General features: G+C 33.6%; 1 protein-coding gene across 3 annotated transcripts; it reads right to left on the bottom strand.

Moving 5' to 3' along the window:
- Positions 1-1,645: 1,645 nt before the first annotated feature.
- On the bottom strand, positions 1,646-7,404 carry LOC131000289 (uncharacterized). Of its 3 annotated transcripts, none has more exons than XM_057926142.1 (7): positions 6,927-7,404; positions 6,124-6,182; positions 5,880-6,029; positions 5,376-5,449; positions 3,487-5,265; positions 2,681-2,831; positions 1,646-2,587 (listed from the first exon to the last, which is right to left on the bottom strand). In XM_057926142.1, the coding sequence occupies exons 3-7, from the start codon at positions 6,019-6,021 to the stop codon at positions 1,869-1,871; spliced, it is 2,865 nt and encodes a 954-aa protein (XP_057782125.1). In that variant the 5' UTR covers positions 6,022-6,029; positions 6,124-6,182; positions 6,927-7,404; the 3' UTR covers positions 1,646-1,868. The 3 variants fall into 3 exon arrangements, with proteins under 3 accessions (XP_057782125.1, XP_057782110.1, XP_057782119.1); XM_057926127.1 differs by having other exon boundaries at positions 6,102-6,182; positions 6,927-7,388; XM_057926136.1 differs by having other exon boundaries at positions 5,880-6,044; positions 6,927-7,388.
- Between the last annotated feature and the right edge of the window lie 13,093 nt (positions 7,405-20,497).

Raw genomic sequence — 20,497 nt, 5'->3', positions numbered from 1 at the left:
AGGGCAAAAATGGCGTCCCTATATTTTAAATAAATACTGTATAAGTTAAGATTATTGTAAAACTAAACGATATTGTGTTTAGAAAAGTCAAAAGTTGTATAAATTTTACTTGGGAAAATTGTATAATTCTAAGATTTAAATTATTTCTTATACTTATGATGTGTGATGATTAATAGAGAATGTAAAAGAAACCTATAATGAAAAATAGGAGAAAGTATTTAAAATGAATCTTTAGCAAGTCGGGTTTCTCGTCGCACAACAAAATTGGTGAGTAGGTTCCAATTTATGAAGCGGGTTTCTATTTTGGGAGTAGAAATACAATAGTGGAAATTTAAAATGTCCACTTTCTTATGTTTTTTTAGAATGCTTTGTATAATAACTTAGTGCATTTTTATAAAAAAAACATAAGAAAGTGAGCATTTTTACATATTAACACTATTTTAATATATGCAAATGACATTTTTAATAATAAAAATAATACTTTATCCAGCGGAAAATGTAAAAATGGGGGAGGGGATGGAGAGGGTCGGGCCCAGTGCAGGCGTGAGTTTAATCTAACCACATATATAGTTACCACTGATTGAAAATTTACCAAAAATAAGTATAAAGCTCCAAAAAAATATATAGAATTGAATATCTTTTTATTTATTAATAAAATATTAAATTTATAACACATACAATATTCCTCGTGCATCGCACGGGGGGTGTACTAGTTAAATTTATAAACTTATTACCCAGACTCAATTAAGTTTATCTAATTAAGTACAAAAACACTCACAAATTTAAGAAACCGACATCAGAGCCCAAACTTAATATTCCCTCCGTCCGCCAAAATATAACACTTTTGGTGGACACAAGTTTTAATAAAATTTGTGATGATTTTTATATGGTAAAGAAAGGGTCCCACCATTTTTCGAAATGAGTGATTGAGATTGAATTGATGATGATTTTTTTTTTTTTTGTAAATAAATGAGTAGTATTTATAAGGATAAAAGATAAGAAAAACATGTGGGTCAATGTTCAAAAAATGAAAGTATCGTATTTTTTGTGGACACTCAAAATAGCAAAAATGTTATACTTTTCGTGAACGGAGGGAATAATAAATAAATCTAAATCACAAATAATTTATGCGAGACAATCTCATAAGAATACTCTAATCTAAACTAATTCAACCCGATTTTTGTACGTATCAAGGATGAGTAGAGTCTAGAGACAAGACTTGAACTTGCAGTCATTTATGATTCACTCAGCATACTGCAACAGCAACTGTTTGGGATTCGGCAAATGTTTCACCATGAATGGTACTAGAAAGAAAAAAGGTATACATTCAAATCGTTGCTTCCTTTAATGCATTGTGTTTCGGCTTCTATTAATTTGTACTTTTCTAGCAAACCCTCACGTGATCTATCAGGTTCATACCCAAGACAACCTATAACTATTCTTGTCTCTTCTCTTCATTTTTCAAATCTTAAAACTTTAAAATAGGCCCCCACTCTCACATCGTAGAGGTAGAGAGAGAGAGAGACGTTAAGTGGTCGAGTTGTTTGATTTATGAAAGTTTACCTAACAAGATAACAGGTGAGGATCCAAAGCCACGTCCAATCCCACATTTATAGTTTCTAAAGTGTGTGGTAATATCCAGAGATAAAAACAAACACATCATATCATATGTCTATCACCATTAAACAAGTTATACAAATAATATACAGAAGAGGTCACAATATGGGATATGCATATTTGGGACAAGTTGCATCACTTAACTGAACAATTGGAGATGGGGTGGGGGACCATTGTCGTGTGAAACACAATACAAAAAACAATACAAGGTGAGTATAAATACATATTGCTAAAAGAATAAAAATGCCTCGTCACTCTCTACCTGTCAATTCAATGACTGCCTCCTGCACAAGCTCTTCCAGCAATTTCACTTCAATTTCCTTACCTAAATTATCCACCTCCAATCTCAAATGATCCACCCACCCACTGCCCACCACCTCCTTCCTCACCACCCTCTCAACCACCAGGCTGTTGTCGTCCCCACCATCGCATTTCACCTCACTAGAAAACCAAGCACTCATCCGAGCCCACACCTCCTCCAACATTGTTGATGACGCATTGTCCAATATGTTTGTGTGGGACTCCATACATGGAATGGCTCGTTGGGCGGTACCCGGCCCGTATCCTGCCACCTCCACTAACACTGCATTTACGCAATCAAACACAAGCTTTTGCATTGATCTCTTTTGCCTCCGCTTCGCCTCATGCACTGTATCCTTGTCATTTAGATCAATGTACTTGTCTCTTAACAATGGGTTCAGAGGGCTTTCAGGCGAGTGCCATCTTGCCAAAAATGAGTTCGACGGCACCTCACCCTGCAGCCCAGCTACAGATAGTAATGTCTCGACTAGGAGAACCCATTCTCTTGCTCCTTCTTCTGTTCCTTGGGCAATAGAGGATTCCTTCATGGGGTATGATGAAGCTGTGTCCATGCACGAATCGTCCCATGATAGTGTGCGAGCAATGGAACCAATAGGTGGTGACTTGTCAATCAAGTTCGAACTAATTGCATTAAGTGGCATCTCATATCCTGGAAAAGATGGTCGGACAAAATAATTAACAACGAATACTGTCGGGAAGGGAAAATGCAGCAATTGCAAAATTCAGGCAACATCAATTGTACCATGTTGATCAGGCTTGCCATAATGGGGAAACACTTTCATCGTGCGATCACACTCCTCAAAGGGTGGATCTAAAACGGATATTGGACTAGGCTGGTCCTGATTTTCAGTGAGATTTCCAGATACATTTGGTTCTGACACAGAAAACTCTGCCTGCAAATGTTGGAACACATGATAAGTCTACACTGACAGTTTAAATAAACTAAATATATTGGTAATCAAAACTTATAAAAGAAGAGTAGCATCCTGCAATACTAAGTACTCAAAAATAGCAAGAAAAAAGCCACTTTTGACAAATACCAACAGATTTGCATATGACCAGTAAGGTAAAGCTATAGGCAAAATTAATAAACATACATCACAAGTTACTTAGGGACTCTATATATTTCTTTCCTCACTAGCTACATCTCTATTATTTATCATCTTGATAGACTCTAAGCAATTCTTCCCTGTCATTGGTCCCACCCATGATCCTATAACTTCTTAATGATCACCAAATAGCCAAGCCAGTTCTCGATTTTTGCAAAAACTCTATATGTTCTCCCATGAAAACAGTACAATTATCATCTTGATGGAAGCCATAAGAATTTTCTTCAAGATTCAAGAGAATCTCAAAGAAAATGGGTGTAGAAAGTCCAAAGAATCACTTAGGTGCGAGTGAAAGAAGCACTTAGGTGCAAGTGATTGATACAGCTAGGCATCCTGTAACTTATTTCATGTAACTAATTTTGCACCTGTAACACACACATAGTATGCATCAAGAAGATAAACAGTTGAAGCAGTCATGCATATTACATGATGAAATTACCTCCGGAGATATCAGGCCCTGCTTGAAAATTAGATTTGAAGAAGATGATTTAATTGGTGGTTCAAGCAGATCAGCTGGTACAGAGTCATGACCATTGTCGATAAGACTTTCAGTTTTACCACTGATAATGTCTCCAGGACAAGAGCGGCATTCATCTTTGGTATCAGATGCAAGGAAATTTTCTTTACTAGCCTTTTTGTTCCTTGAGGAGAAAAAGCTTGAAACTTTCCCTTTGAATGATGATTTGGAACTTCTTACCTTTCTGTCCTCCTTCGAAACTTCTATTTTATCCTTCTGAGAAACTGAAACATCAGCATGTAGCCCAGTTCCTAACTTATTAGATGATACAGGCAGAGACTTTGACCTCGTGAGATTTATCGTTGAACTATCCACATTTCTGTTTGTCCTCTGTTCACTGAATAAGAGAGAATTTACATCCTTGGATTCTTGATTGGAACTGCCTTCTTCCCCAGGTGAAGATACCTTCTTTGTCTCCGAAAGAGCAAGCATTTCACCCAATGTACTGGAGCTTCTCCGAACATGTCTTTGTTCTTGACAGCTCCCACTAGATGCCATCATGGCCCACCTTTCAGAAAGACGTTTCTTTGCTTCTCTGCAAACTGACGACTCTGGAGAATAAGATGCTCTACTAAAAGAGGACGATGAATATGGACTGCCAAGCCTATTGACATAATCCCAAGAGTGCCTAGATACAGGTGACACAGCTTCTGAATCACTGAGATTACCAGCTGGATACTCAATTTCTGATCTATTGAATGAACTTTCATCAGCGACGTAGCCATTAGAAAACACTGACGAAATCAAGGTTTCATCTCTGTGGTGCCTACCAAGTTTTTCACGCATTTGCTGGGTAATTGCTTTTGCAACTTCTCTCGATTCTTGATTTTCATTGTCTTCTTCGTCCCCGAAAAACTCTTCACCATGTACCCTTGCTGACTGGGATTGTGGAGAGCCCACAGCCTTATCATCAAGTATTTTTCCCAGGCTTGGTTTCAGAACAACTATTCGAGTCGGTTGAGTAGGATTTTCATAATTCTTCCAACTTGCAGAAGGGGAATTTTCCAGATGGCCTTTTTCCAAGCCATTCAGCTGAACAAAGGCACACTTTTCCATTTGTTTTTCTTCTCTATTCCCAGCTCCAGCAGCATCAAGACTCCCAGCCATCTTTGAAGGTCTAAGAACAGTGATACGCTTTGTCTCGGGCGGAGGAGGGATGGACTGCAGATTGTAAAGTTGCTGTGAAAACGCGGAATTTGGTTCCTGCAGACACTTAAGAAATAAGTCTTTATTGGAGTTCAAAACTTCTAACGCGTCTTGAAATTGCTTAGATTGGCGAAGTTTTTCATCCATAGACAGGCGTTTTGCTTCAACAAATTTCTGACGAACAAAAGCCATCTTTCTGTCCTTGGTAGTTTCATCATATCTTCCCTTACGTGTTGGTTTTTTTGATTGCTGCCATATTTCATAAACATCCTTGAATTCATCTGGCTCCACATAATGAAAAAATCCATTCTGTTGTTCCCAGTTACTCATAGGTATCTCTGAATGACGTCGAGGATGACCTTTAGAATGGTTTCTTTGCGTTGCTGAGCCAGGTTCCTGTTGTGGAAGGGAATCAAGCCCCATCAACTTCGCAACTAAATTAGGTGGACTACGTCTGGAATCCACTTCTTTACACATCTCTTGCGCAATGAGCATCTTCACAGGCGTCACATTTGTTCTTTTGTTTGAAAATGTATCTGGATATTCAGATACAATCTGCAATCCACACACCGGAATAAAATATATCGTCCATGCAAAATCTGGAAAACATATGGGGATAATATCCATAAAGTTCTCTAATTCAGACACAGTGATAGTTCAGTTACCACTTTTTCTTCAATTTGATCAAGGGAAGGGCCCATACTTGATACATCTGATCTGCTCCTTGAGACAGGCGAACCTGCAAATAAATTGAAACTATGTAAGTTAGCAAGATCACATTATGGTCTGCTAAAGAAATGCTACTAAAAATGTAGCTTCAATGGCCCGTTTAGGAAAGAAGATAAATAAGTTGAGGGAGGCCCTAAAGAAAGGCATATCGCCCAGAATTTTAGATGTTCAAAATAGAGCAACTAAGAATTGGATGCTCAAATTGTGATTCATATCAGCAACAAATTTAAAACCCAGCAACCGTTTCCAAAATAATTAGGTAAGATTCAAAAACATACAATCGATCAGAATGAAAGTGACAGGAAAATTACATTTAGGGGCCAAAAAACCCTTAAAAGATAATTCTGCAACAGAAATAATTCATCCAGTGATGAGAACTCTAGAATTCAGTAAGGAAAATATAAAACGTAAAAGAAATTTCAAGTGGAACGAGTGTACACCATCTCGGTGCGGTTTATCAGTGAGAAGCCTGTCTGCAGATATCCCAATGTTCAACTCGAACAGGTTTACCATTCTTCCCAAGCATCCTGGATATGTCTTTTCAAAGTTGCGACTTTTGTGATTGTTTGAAGTACCATTCATCTCAATACCTGTAAAAATAATATCTAAACCATGGAGTATTAGATAAGAAAAAAGGCGGATTCCTCTGTATATCACAGTACCTCAAAAGCAAGAAAGCTATACCCAGAAGAAAAGGTAGATATCCAGCAAGGAAAGGACTTCAGGAATCTGCAGCTTTCAATCTGAAAGCAGAAAAGCAACTTTAGAAAAAAAATTAACCACCGCCGTTAGAGAAACCCCCCATCACCCAGAAAAGTATAATTGTAAAAAAAATGGCAAACAAATCGAACGGAAATTAAAAGATTTGCCTTGAAAGGACCAAATCTAGAATACCCAAATTGGCAATGTTAAAGAGAAAGAAGCACAAATTTGAGGGTGATAAAGGAAACAAAATAAAGCTTATTGCTCTGAAACAGAAAACTACGAAATGTTAACACTAAACTTCACATCAATAGGCTGCATCAGTGAACAAACTCCACTTTTCCACCCACACAAAAAGAAAAGAAAAGAAAAATGTAACCAAAAAAGGAACTTCAAATACGAAAAATAAGCCGCATTCTTGTTAAGGCGATGAAACTAAGAAGATCAATTTGCTCTACTTTAACCGATCGATATTTTTCGCAGCTCACATTTGAGCCTAATTCATATGCTTCTCATAGCAAATGTAGTCAAAAGGCAAACTCGGATGCAAAAATCAACGCGAGGAACAACGTATTTACTGCTAAAGCAAGCCGAAGCTTAAGCTTTAATTATTCAGCAAAATAAGCTAACAGAAAAAGGTTAATAGAAGAAATTGGACATTAATTAAAATAAAAACCAAAAGTCCATGACTTTATTCATAAATCATTGGACAGAAAGCTGCACCGAGAACGAAGCAAAAAAAGAAAAACACAAAAGATAGAATCAGATTCGGCTCAGTTCTTCACCTCCGGGAATCGAGATCCGACACAGTACAAAACCGAGAGAACCGTAAACGAAGCACCGCAGAGACTCCGATAAACGACAATGGCTCAAAGTACAGACTCTTCCAGCGCCTAGCTCCAACAATGCAAACGCGAAAAACGAATCACTCAATTTATCTTGCAATGAAAGCAGCGGTTTTAGATGCAAACAGCAGCGGGGAGCTTGCAATACGCGTCAAGGTGGAAGAAAGCGGTGGAATCGCCGGAATCTTACATAACGGTAAAATGTGGCCGGATAGTCGCCGGAGACAGGGAGAAGGGGAGAGAGAGAGATAAAGAGGGTTTTGTTTGTTTCTCTGCAGTGAGGTTTGCTTTTTCCTGCTCCACCGACTCCGTGTCGGACTCGACCCGCTTTTGTTTATTGTGATTTTTATATCAGTTTCGATTACGTAACTAAATCGGAATTTAGAGAAAATGGAAACCGTAAACAGAATGAAAACCAAAAATAGTTATAAATAACAAAAAATAGATTATTTATTGGGATTTTTTCTGCAGGGTGGTCCTTGTTGTTTTGTGGTTATTTCAATTCGGCCCCATATTGATTTCGGACTAATTTAATTATACCATGAAATATACATGTCTTTATCTTTGCAATAATATGAGAATGACAAGTTTTTTGCTATGTCCATAAAATTTTGGTAGTTGGGTTTCAAGATCCCTTATGAAATTAATCATAAAATTGATGGGTGGGATATTTTTTTCAAGAAAATGCAGGAACCAGAATTGTACTAAAAGATACTACTACCTCCTATTTTATGTGGTTTTAATTATTTGTATTTTAATCGATATTTTGAAATTCAATATTATTCACTATCATCATCCATGTCTTTATCAATTATTAAAGGAACGTGATTTTCAATTCTAAAACATACTATCTCCAGATAATTATTATGTCATTAAAGGTACATTATTATCAAGGGTTAATTTGAATATAATTTTTTTATGAATATGTGCAAAAACACAGAACCCTTACAATTTGAATATGTTGAAATATATTTAGTTCAATCTCAACAAATTATTTGTGACATGTGACCTTAAATGGACATCTTAGAGAAGAAAGAATCTTCCTCTCTTGAATGCAAGTAATTCAGTATTAGGCCTCAAATGTGAGGTAATTAAGTTTACTTCGTATTAATTTCGCAACTCATTGAGCATTCAGATCATTAAAATCTTCTTATGCGAACTTGTGATAAAGTAGATACATATTCACAATTTTTTATGTGCGAAAGTTTACACGATGCGAATCGCTCACATATTCTAATAAGATACTCAGAGCATCTCCAGCCCATAAAGGAGGTGCCGACTCGAAGCGGCACCAAGCAGGGGGTGAACGGCGCTGGGTTGGCTCGAGGGCGGCACTAGCCAACGTGCCTCGACGTGAAAGAGAAAGGGTGAGTGAAACACGTGAAATCTATAAATAAAATTAAAAAATTATTTATTTATTTTTTTTGAAAAATGACCGTTCAACGTTTGATTTTTTTTTTCTTTTCTTTTAGCAGTTGGATGGCAACCTCTTTCCTTTTTTTTTTAATTACTTCATTTTCCTATAAAAACTACACCTATTTCACATTTTTTTCCACATTAACACATCTTTCTATACACTTTCAATTTCTTCTAAATTTCAAGCCATGGATAAAGATTTCGACGAATATTTCAAGAATTATTCTCAAGGTGCGGGTGTTTCGAGTACCAACCTGATGATGGGGTTCACTCCTTTCTCCCAAGCGTCTAAAGTGGTCGAGGCCAACATGCAACCTTCCACCTTGGCGAATCCACCGTCCATTGCCGACGAAGTGAAGCCGAAGGCGTCAAAGGGGTCCCGCAGTGACTATATCTCCTCCGAGTCGGAGCTCATATGCATGTTGTGGGTGGAGGTTACCCACAACTCCATATTGGGAGATGGTCAAAGGGCTACCGAATATTGGGGTAGCATCACGAAAAAATACAACGCGAGAAGGCCACCTGGAACTATTACTCGTGAGCTCAGGCATATAAAATCATACTTTCAACGTTTCAAAATAACATTAAAGCTTGGGAGGCTGTATACGACAAGTGGAAAGGCCATTGGGGAAGCGGGATGAGCGACGACCAAATCACTGAAGTCACGCAAGAAATCTACGAATCCAACAATGGAGCGAGATTCAAGCAAATCAAATGTTGGCATATCTTGCATGAATGTCAGAAATTCGCATCTCAGGGCGAGGATGTACATTCCTCGAAGAAGTCCAAGGGCTCGGACGGGGCAACCACTTCAACATCCTCGGAGCCAAGCATCACAACGAGGCCCCAAGGCCAGAAAGCGACAAAACGCAACAAAGGAAAATGGAATAAGATGGAATCATTGTCGGAAAGGTCGACGTACTATATGTCACTTGAACACGTCGCCGAGAGCATGAAGTAACATGTCATTCAAACTAGTTCCATCGCCGAGGCAAAATCCAAAAAAGCCGACGTGTGAGCCAAAGAAGTCGAGGCCAGGCTGCGAGAAGCCGAAGTATGAAGGGAAGAGCTAGATTACAAAATTTTCAACACAGACACTTTAGGTATGTCGAAGGCTCAATTGACAGTGCACAATAACATGCTCCAAGACGTGATGAGGCGCATATGATTGATTTAAATTTATGTAATTTTTAGTTTATTTTAGTTAATGAAATGTTGAATGTTTAATTTAAATGAAATGTTGAATTTTAAAATAGAAGAGTAAAAATTGAATTACTTGGAAACGAAGACTTTAGCGTCACTTATAATTCCAATGCACTGGAGAAGGGTGGCGCTAAGGTGGGGGCCACCAATTAGTGCCACCTCTAAGCGCCAAGGGCTGGAGATGCTCTCACACATACTCTAGATAAGCGTTTAATTTGAATGATAAGACATAATTGATAAAGTAATATAGCTTAATCAAGTATTTGGTTTGCATGATTGAGCTCGTAATGAATAACTTGATCCACACTCTAATCGAATTTGGTGTATTATTTAAGCACTCTTCAATCATATAAATCTTATACTCACTCCGTTCCCAAAAAGTTTGCCTCAGTTTCCTTTTTTGGGTATCCCCCAAAAGTTTGTCTCAATCTCCTTACTTTCTATTTTTGTACATGGCCACACTATTAACTTTACAATTACAACCCTTTAAACACTATTTTTGTACATGACCCCAACATCAAATAACTTTTTACCGACTTTTATTAAAACTCGTGCCGCTCTTTTTGGGGCAAACTTTTGAGGGACAGAGGAAGTATATCTTATCCGCGAAACCGAACACCCTCTAATAAAATACTTGTAAATGTGTTATCAGAGTATGTGACTGATTAGTACTATACAAACGCCCGCACAAAAAATCTCCTAAAAAACATTTAATTTTAAAAGATCATGTGATAATTAATAAACGAAACAAGTTTACTCATTTCAAATGCAACTTCTAAGTTTTTTTTTTCTTCTTCTTTCTTTCAGCCAGGGGAGATGAATGGAGATCAAGCTCTTATCAGGACTGTAAATGAGTTGAGTCCAATCAAATACAAGCAGGCTCGAGCTAGACTCTTTTGATATTCGGATGTTCAAATTTGGCTCGTCGGCTACTTATAGAGCTCGACTTGTGTGTTACTTGATAATGTTGAATTCGAGCTCGACTCATTAGATGTTCGTATATATAATGTTCGAGCTTGTTAAGAACTTACGAAAAGCTTGATAAATGTTCAAAATATGCTTTGATCTTAATTAATACGTTACTTGAGCTCGAACTCATTTAATGCTCATGCACTAACTCAATTATAGGCTCGATAGAAGGTTTGTGAGCATATTCCCGAACAATCGAATCTGAATATATTCGCGTGCTCAATGAGTCGAGTGTTAACATGCTCGAGCTCGAATCGTTTACTATCGAATCAAGTTCTAAACAAGTTTTTTTCGAATCGAAACTTGATAGTTTGCTAGTAACTTTGTTTATTTACAGCTCTAACTCTTATTCCTCACCTTTATATCGGTTGGAGAATTGTTGCTACTCCAACCACCTCCCTTGAAAATTTGTAGTGACACGGGAACAAGCATCATAGCGCTACACATCTGGCATCCCTTGTCGATGCAGCTATTAGAAGCCATGAAGAATTTGTGTTGCACAATTTGAGTCAATTTTTTTGATTTAACTTATGGTCTTTTATTTATTTAGGAAGCATTTGGTTATTCGATATTAAATTGGTTTGAGACTTTTCGAGATTGAATGGTTCAACATTATTTGAGATATATTTTGTTACAGGAGGAGGCCAAAATTTATACAGGACTAATAATTCGATGTGGTGTTGTTTGAGATTGAACATTGGGATGTATCCATTTAATCAAATTCAAATATGATATTATGAAACTAATTATATCTAATTTTCCAAAATAGAAAAATACCTTAAATAATTTATCGGAACAATTCAACTATTGGCGAGAGAGCAAAAATATTAACCATACGGTAGGGCAACTTCAGTCAACTTTGGTGATGTGCGATTTCTAACAATATTTTTAATTGCAATATTCGTGAACAAATAGAAAATTAATTGCTTATTTCCACACAATATCTGATTTTGCGGTGACCACAAATGGAGTATGGGTTTTAATTGCAATAAATAAATAAATATAAATTGTGTATTTAATTACTAACTTTTAAAAATGGGGTTGAAATTGTAGAATGGATCATAACTGTTGATTTATTTTATATATAATATTATATTGAAGCGGGATTTGATTATTTTTAGTAATTATCCCAATAAAAAGTGCGCAAACACAAATATCGGTGAGCTAGGGGGTGAAAAATATTCCAAAGTTGAACTACTCCCATTTGCATAAAATAAATATAATGTGAACTCAGCAGTCATCACCCACCACCAACCCCTCCGCGCCCATTAACTTTTCTTCCGCCTTCTATTCTGTTTTTTCGCCCACTTTCATCTCTTTGTTTTGGTTGGCCAGGAGATAAACGAGCTAGCTAGAGTTAATTAATTAATTGGGGTAGGGATAATGTGGTAAAATAAAATAATTATATATATATATATATATATGATTATATATATAGATATATATATATATATATATATATATATATATAGATATATATGATTAATATCCATAGAAACAAATATAAGTAGAAAATGGAGAAACATTGAACATATCAGTAAATGCGGTTGAACATACTAATAATTTTGTTGAACATTTTGGGTTTTTGGAATTCGAATCCTGTATACATTTTGGTCTCCTTTTTCTAAAAATATTTGTATTTTCATAAAACTTTCTCATATATATTAGTATATTTATATATATATATATAGAGAGAGAGAGAGATTAACCAAGTCATATACTCCATAACACAAATTTAGGGTTAAATGGTAATAAGAATTGTTTGGAGAGGGCCATTATAAAAGTTTGCTTTGATATTTGTTTTTTCTTGGACATATTTCCTAACAACAATTTTTGGTAAGTGTGATTCGTGCGTTAACTATTAATCTATTATGACATGGTTGCATTGATATACCGTAATGACTCATGACTCATACTGATCAGATGCGCTAAAGGTTGCTATAAATCTCCTCAAAAAATTGTAAAATCTATATAATATATATAAAAGAGGAATTCTTTTCCTTCATTTATTTATTTTTTCTTTATTGTTTCTCTCTCTTTTCTCACCAATTCTTTTACTATTTTTATCTCTATTTTTTATATATAATTTAATTCTTTTCTAAACATCGTCAAATTTAATTTATGAAGAAATATTTAATATGCGTCTTAAATATAAATTAGTGACAAAATATTTAATATGATATAAAAATCATAAAAAAATAAATTTAAAATGAATAAATTGTAGGCTTTAAAAAAAATTATTTTCTCTCTCTTCATTAAAATTTTACAACATGTTTGTGTACAAAAATATTTATTTATTGTAACATGTAATTCTCTACAATAATAATGTATAATGTTAATTTTCATTATCAAATGATTTAAATTATTTAATAATTATAATTATCATTACACTTTATACAGAGTTGAAATTTTGCATTTTTTAATTCGGATTTATTGAGTAATTTGTATGAATTATTTTATTTTATTTTTAAAACTTATTTGTATTTATTTAAAAATGTCATTTAATTTCAATATTCGTCGAGCATCGCACTGATGAGCGTACAAATAAAAGCTTAAATCATGGATTTATATTCATTTTGCAATTTCGATGTCATTCCAAACTTTAACAAATTAATTTTGTAATTGAGATTTCCCCATTTTTTAGCGATCACAAAGACGATATAAACAAATGTAGATTAAAATCGATTAGAAATGGACTAACTTAAAATAAAATGATGTCGTTCCTTTTCTAACTGAACTCAAAAGTGAGTTTGGACCGTAAAATTTTGCAATTTTAGTCAAACTTGATGCCCATGTTATCTTTCTTATTTAAATAACGATTTTATTAAAAATCCGAGAGATTACTTATGTATTTTAGTTCACATTGATGTTTGTATTAAAAAAATTGAGGAAATCTCAATTATAAAAGTAAAATAATTATATTTATTTGCAAGAGTTTAAGAATAATGTTGGTGTTGCATAACAAATGACTCAAAATTTAAGAAGTCGGTACAATAAAAGTTTGAAACCTCAATTGTACAAAACCTAATAATTCATACCCATAAAAAGAAAAGAAAATGAAAATGCACTTTTCCTATAGGAGAGGAAAACGCAATGGCTAAATTAAGTTTTTATCTAACCACCATTTCTTTTCTTTTTTACTTTTATAACAATATAAAGTCTAATAATAGTCCTAATATGTCAGTTTATAGTAAAAAGACAAAGCAAATTACAATAATCAAAGACAATTAAAAATTGTATCAGATGGTAACAAGTTATGAGATACTAATACAATATCAAATCCCAATGGAAATCAATATGTATATTATTGAAATCTGACAGAACTAACTAGACTCGCAATTTCTCGATATCTAAATCAATTTACCTATGTTACCTAACTGAAAGGTCCACCACATTAACTCTTTATGATTTTGTGAAAGTGGCTAATTATGCATCTAATTATTGCCACGCCTTCTTTGTGAAATGTAATTGTCTATTTTTCCTTTATATACCCCATTTGAATCATCTATTGTAATTTAGTATCCTCTTTTTACTTTTTACGTTATTATTATTCTTTTCTTTTATCGTTTTGATCCATATACACAACTTTTGGTTATTTAACCATAATAATGCATTTTTTTTCCAATTATCCCTTCCTTTTGCAACACGACTCTCAGTATTCTTTCGCCTAGAGAAATTTAACTTCTATTTGCAGTTGATTTCTGTGAATTAGGATGTAAAGTTAATTATGTAGTAGTATTGATCATGAAGGACCCAAACCCAAATGAGGAAGTGTTTCTCCGTAAATTTTTACTTCCTTTTCATCAATATTTCAATAACAACACGACGTCGTTTTACCGCACACATGCATGCATATTCATATTATTCTCCATGTGAATGTTCAGTGTCTCAAGTCACCTCTCGATTGTCACAAGAAAAATAATAGAGGATAATATTTCAAAACAATTGACAATTTGGGCATCGCCTTGTAAATTCCCTTATATGTTGTACGTGTGTGTGCGTGGGTTTGTCTCTTAGACATTATTAATCTTTGACTTAATTAATTCCTATATAACCTCAAGCATTACAGTTCAATATTATTTCTCCTATTTTGCAAGGGTGTGAGATCAAGATACAAATTTCAATCAATTAATAAAAAACTAAGAAAGAAAGAAAAAACTTAACTCCTAAATCATAGTAATTCATAAGCTCGCTAAGAAGCACCGCTGTTGGTTTAACTAATAATCAATTAGGCGAGTAGAATATGACAATTATCAAGAAATGGAGATTAGACCTTAAATTAGATTGCTAACCAAAACTGTGGCTGTGCCAATTCATTCTATTATTAAGAGGCCTTTTGTCCATTTATGTACAGAGTTCACCAAATGACAGCTGGAGAAATGTGCCAAAAAATACAATAAGATTAGGTGCAGGGGGTTTCCCATTCAATTATACTATACAAATAGTGGTTCCACAAATAATGTTTTTTTTTTCCTTCTTTCTTTCTAATATAATAAATAATAACTGGCTTTCTTAATTGTAAATAAACAATCAACTGAATGGCTTTCTTATGATTAGCCGTATAATGAGGGGTTTTGGCTTCATTTTCTTTGCTTAAAGATTCGTCCTCCTTTAGAAATTCGACAACGAATCCCCAACTCTTGTGATTTTGCATTATTTACTACTTATTACTTTACAACTGCAACATCTCAAGATTTGTATTAGTCTTACTCCATCCTAGCCTCTCAACTATTACAACTATCAAGATTATAATAATTGCATGATATATTAATGAAAAATGTTGAAAGAAAACGCCTTTACGAATGTAGACAAGTTATTAATTTTTTAACTTTTTTTTTTGCTTTTGGTGGATAAAAAAGAAAAGAAAAGAAAACAAATCGAAAAAAGGTTTTCTTTTGTTTGGACCTAAAATCATCTTTCACCATTTAGGTTATTGTGTAAAAAAAACAGTAATGAGATAAGACTTTTAAGCATAGATTAACACCGTCAATTAATGGATCATGTGATGAGCATGCAATTTTTTCGTATCTATTTTGTCCAAAACGCTTACAAACTTTTTTTTGGCCAACCCTCAAATGAGATAATATATGTACTATAATACTTTGCTAATTTATTATGCACGTTCTTGTGATCTAGAATGGCCAAGGTGTCAATGTCCAAGTTAGTGCAAATGGAAGATATTCTGATTTAACTTAAATGAGGTGATATACAAGTCATATGAAAAAAGAGTAAAAATGTCAAAAACCATCACCCTTAATTAGAAAGTAGTGAAACTCAAATTAAGGCTGTTTTTTCCGCAGCTACTAAAAGAAAATACCCCTATTTACTCGACGTATAAAAGTATGTCAAACTATTTCAAGTCATTTAAGCGTAAATATCCAACATTTGAAGTTGGTACACCACAACTATCGAAATTGTGTATTTTATTAAAGAAAGTTGGAAAGTCATTGGTCCAAACAGTTGGGCTAATAATCCGCAACAAAATGAGAGCTATTTTCGGTATTTGTTAGTAACTATTCTCTCAACCCCCCCCCCCCCCCCAAATCCTACAAATCCTGACACATATTTATTTTTGGATCGTTCTACGAATCTTGATACCTTTTTAAATATAGTACTCCCTCCGTCCACGAAAAAACTTCCTATCTTTCTTTTTTGGGACGTCCACAAAAGAATTTTCTACCTATTTTTGGACTATACCCCACCACTTATAATCCTCTTACTTTTCACTTTTCACAACTCCCAATATCAATTATAACACTTTTTCATCACTCCCAATACACTCAACTACCTTTTATCCACTCTCAATACGCTCAACAATATTTTTTCTTAAAACCCGTGCCACTCCCTCCTAGGAAGTTCTTTCATGGACGGAGGGAGTAACAATTATTACTTTCTCTCTCCTACTTTTATCACATTCTCTCTCCTATTCTATCACTTATTACCTACACACTTAAAACATTAATCTACAATTCCTTAATTCTCGTGCCGAAACCTAACGTGTCAAGATTCATGGGACGGAGGGAGTACTAACTTCTAAGGATTATGTCACATGCCCCCTGTCTCATTAATAATGATTCACTTTCCTTTGTGATATTTCACATTAATAATGGTTCATTCTAAAAAAAAAAAACTACTCTCTCACATAAAAAATTGTAGTTCCATCACTATTTATTATTTTTATCCTTTAATTATTTTTCTTTTTTATAACTGTGGCCAAAAGTAAGAAATCATATTTAGTGGGACAGAGAGAGTAATATAGTACTCCTTCTGTCTTATTATAAATGTCCCACTTTTATAATGAGATATTTCATTACAAATGGCTCATTTTTTTTTGACAAATAATTAGAAGATTAATTAATTAAGGAGCCCACCACTTACTCTCTCTTTATATATTTACTTTTACAAATTTTACAAATATTTTTCTCTCTCCACCAACTCATTTTATCTATTAATTACACATTCTTTAATCTATGTGCCTAAAAATAATGGAACATTTGTACCAAGACCAAAAGAGTATTAATTAAGTAACCTTTGACGTGTTCGAAAATATTTTGCCCGAAAAACAGAAGGAACAATTATTAAAAAAATATTCGGTTGCAAATAAGATCAAGATCTTAGGCGGAAACTAAAGTTATAATTCGATTATGACAAATATTCTTTTTCTTTCCCACTACAGAATTGTCAATGATTGCGTTTATTATAGAACAGTTACAATATATATGTTATATGTGGTGAGGCAACGATATCAGTTACTAGTATTACTTATTGGGAAACACCTTCGTCCAATAATTTCATCATAATTAATATATAGAACATTAAAGGGATAAATAAATAATTTAGGTTACCACATTCGTACCCTATATTTTGGATAATCTTAATTAGCATTCCCGTTTAGTATTTTATCTTGAACATTAATTTAACCTAAATCCCAGATATTTGAAATAATAAAGTGGGTCTTATGACATATCAATGATTTACTTGGTAAGAGAAGGGAGATTTCAAGAAAGAGACAGAAACTTGAATAATTAGATTAGCTTAATTACCGTTGTTTTTCTGACCTTTTCGTGCAGGGTATGATTTCTTTATTTTTGCCATAAATCTTCACGTTTTGATGTTGTCAACAACAGTAGATTCCAAATGCAAGATCATAAGTACTCAACTAATGCGATTATAATATAGTATAATTCACACATTTTGTTTAATTCATGATCACAGTATTTTTTAAAACTCTACAATATTTTTTTTTCTTCTCTTTTTAATTTCTTTATTTCATGGGACTGTCGTGGTGTTGCGCATTGAATAAATTCATATTTTTGTGCAATATTCAGTAGACCATACAAGATGATAAATCAGACACTTGGAAAATACACTAGTTTGCAAACCACACTTAGATATTATAGAGTCAAACCTATAGAAATGTCTGTAAAATTCACACTTAATGCTTAATTTTGGCCTCAAGAATATTGACTCACTTTTCTAACAAGAGTACTGTTGAATGTTTTTAAAATCATAATAGCAAATTATGAGATGGTCCTATTAATTAAATTAGGTGAAATGTTCTTACCAAATAATAATATAAATTGCAAAATAGGCCATAATTACTGATTTGTTCGATAGTTTTTCAATTTTGTTTGCTGAAATACAATTTATTTGAAATTTGAATTCATTAATGTCAAATAAATCGATCAGTTGAGACAAGATAGTTATCATCTTTTCCACAAATGGAATAAATAAAGACAAATAAGTATTGACAAGGGGATGGATTGGATTCCCCATTTACAAAAAATATGTAAAAAAGGGGAAAAATATAATATTAAAAATCTGCATGAAATGTATTCAAATTAACCAAAGACAGGTAGAATACATGCATGCCTGCATAAGTCAACATGAATTAGTTTATTGGCAACATCAACGTTGAAAGACAACGGCTCTAATAATAATAATAATAATAATAATAATAATAAAGTACTCATGTGATTAACCAAACCAGTTGAAATTTTTTTCTTTCAATTTTAAAACAAACGAGGCCAAAACAGACGAGGTATAAAGCGATAAATGGAGATGACCCATTCCTTATATTTTAAAGCAAACACACACCCGTATAGTATAACTAGCATTAATTTGCACATAAATATTTTTATATTTTTTTATATATATAAAATAAATACTAGCTCAATTACAATATAGAAAAGGCTGGGGTTAAGTGCATGTAAATACACGAAATATACTCAAATATTGATTTTTAACCAACACTATCTTTTGGTTAGTTAATACATGTAGATGCCAAAATTTCATTACGTGACATTTTACTTTTAGTCTATAATTAAAATTATGTATTTTTTATAACACAAAAATGACGTCGTTTTCTTTATCTTTGATGTTATATTGCGAGTAGTAGGGGTTCAAAGAGCGTGATTTTAGAAGAAGAAAACGACATCGTCTTGTGTTATATAAAAAATACAATATTTTACTTATCGATTAAAATGTTAAGCAATAAAATTTCGATGTCCATATAAAATAAATTATTGTCAAATTTTTAATTCTGCCCAAATCCACTTAATTATATACCAATATACATATCTTATTTTTATCGTGGGTCTGCATTGATTCCGTTTGAATAAATTACTCTTATTGTTGATTTATTTCGAATTAAATAAATTTTTAAGGTTTCCTAAGGAAAAAGTAAGGGAACATGTTTAATTTATACATAAAAATATTAAAGATTCCAAAAATAAAAAATAAAAAAATTAGGGAACATATTTAATTGATAAGGAGAGTTGTGATCTGATTTCAACTTATGTTTTGAAATCGATGGTTTTTATTCTTTCTTCTTCCTTCTGAAGTAGTAAGAGTTTAGTTCTACTACTACATATCAGTGGTGGGTTTAATTATTTAAAAGCATAAACAAGAATATGAATAAGTAATTAATTAATTAAAGGCAAAAATGACGTCAAGAAATCCGGTGGGCCTGTTGGATCACAAGTGGGGTACATTAATTCTATATTCTGGAATAATTATGAAAAAAACACCAAGATTTTATTTGAATAACGTCGTGTACTTGTTTAGCGGTGCAAAATTTATTACTATTATAGTTTACTAGAAAATTATTTCTGAATAAGACAAAATAATAACGATCCACATTGAATACTAAACCAAAGGAGCAGGTGGGTTTAGTAGCAAGGCGAGATGTAAGTCTAAGTTGTATGTGGGCACTACCCTCCCATCACGTGGGACCTCTTCACAGCGCGTCGATTATGTTTAAAAACTCCATTCATACACAATATTAATATATACAACAAGTCCCTCTCGGATGGGCGGGTAAACGGATTAATTGGATTAGCCCACAAGTTTCGGACTGGATTGACATTTCTATATATAATAACAAGAAATCATATATTACCCACAACTTTAGATATTGTATAATATTTTTTTTCCGTCACATTAATAATTGTTGGGTCTATGAGGATTACGTAACTGGTGTATGGGGGGAGAGAATATACCAGATGGCTAATTTTGACTTTTGAAACTTTTAAAGTTTTTTTTTTGAAAAACTCACTTTCATAAACTGAAGTTATCTTGACTGATACTAAGAATAAGACAACACAAAACTTCAGTCAAGGGGTTTCAAGTTTGAGAGTGAGCACTAGACTGAGTTTGAAAATGGTTTAGTTCAAGAAGCAAATCAATAAACAATTAATCCAAATTATGCTTCAGTCTAGCGTTAGTGGAAGCAGATACGTATTATGAATCTCACGGACAAATCAAAGATTTGTCAGTTCAATCAATAACACTCGCAGCGGAAAAATAATCTTTTACAAAATAGCCCTTTTGAAGGTTAGGTTGTCAGTTTTCAGAATTCTCTTTTCACTTATACTAGTTTCAGTTGAAATAATGATTTAGCCCATAAAAGGAAAAGTAACAAC

Source organism: Salvia miltiorrhiza, chromosome 1, assembly GCF_028751815.1.
Source record: "Salvia miltiorrhiza cultivar Shanhuang (shh) chromosome 1, IMPLAD_Smil_shh, whole genome shotgun sequence".
In the NCBI taxonomy this organism is placed as follows: domain Eukaryota; kingdom Viridiplantae; phylum Streptophyta; class Magnoliopsida; order Lamiales; family Lamiaceae; genus Salvia; species Salvia miltiorrhiza.
This window is presented reverse-complemented; position numbering and strand designations above follow the sequence as displayed.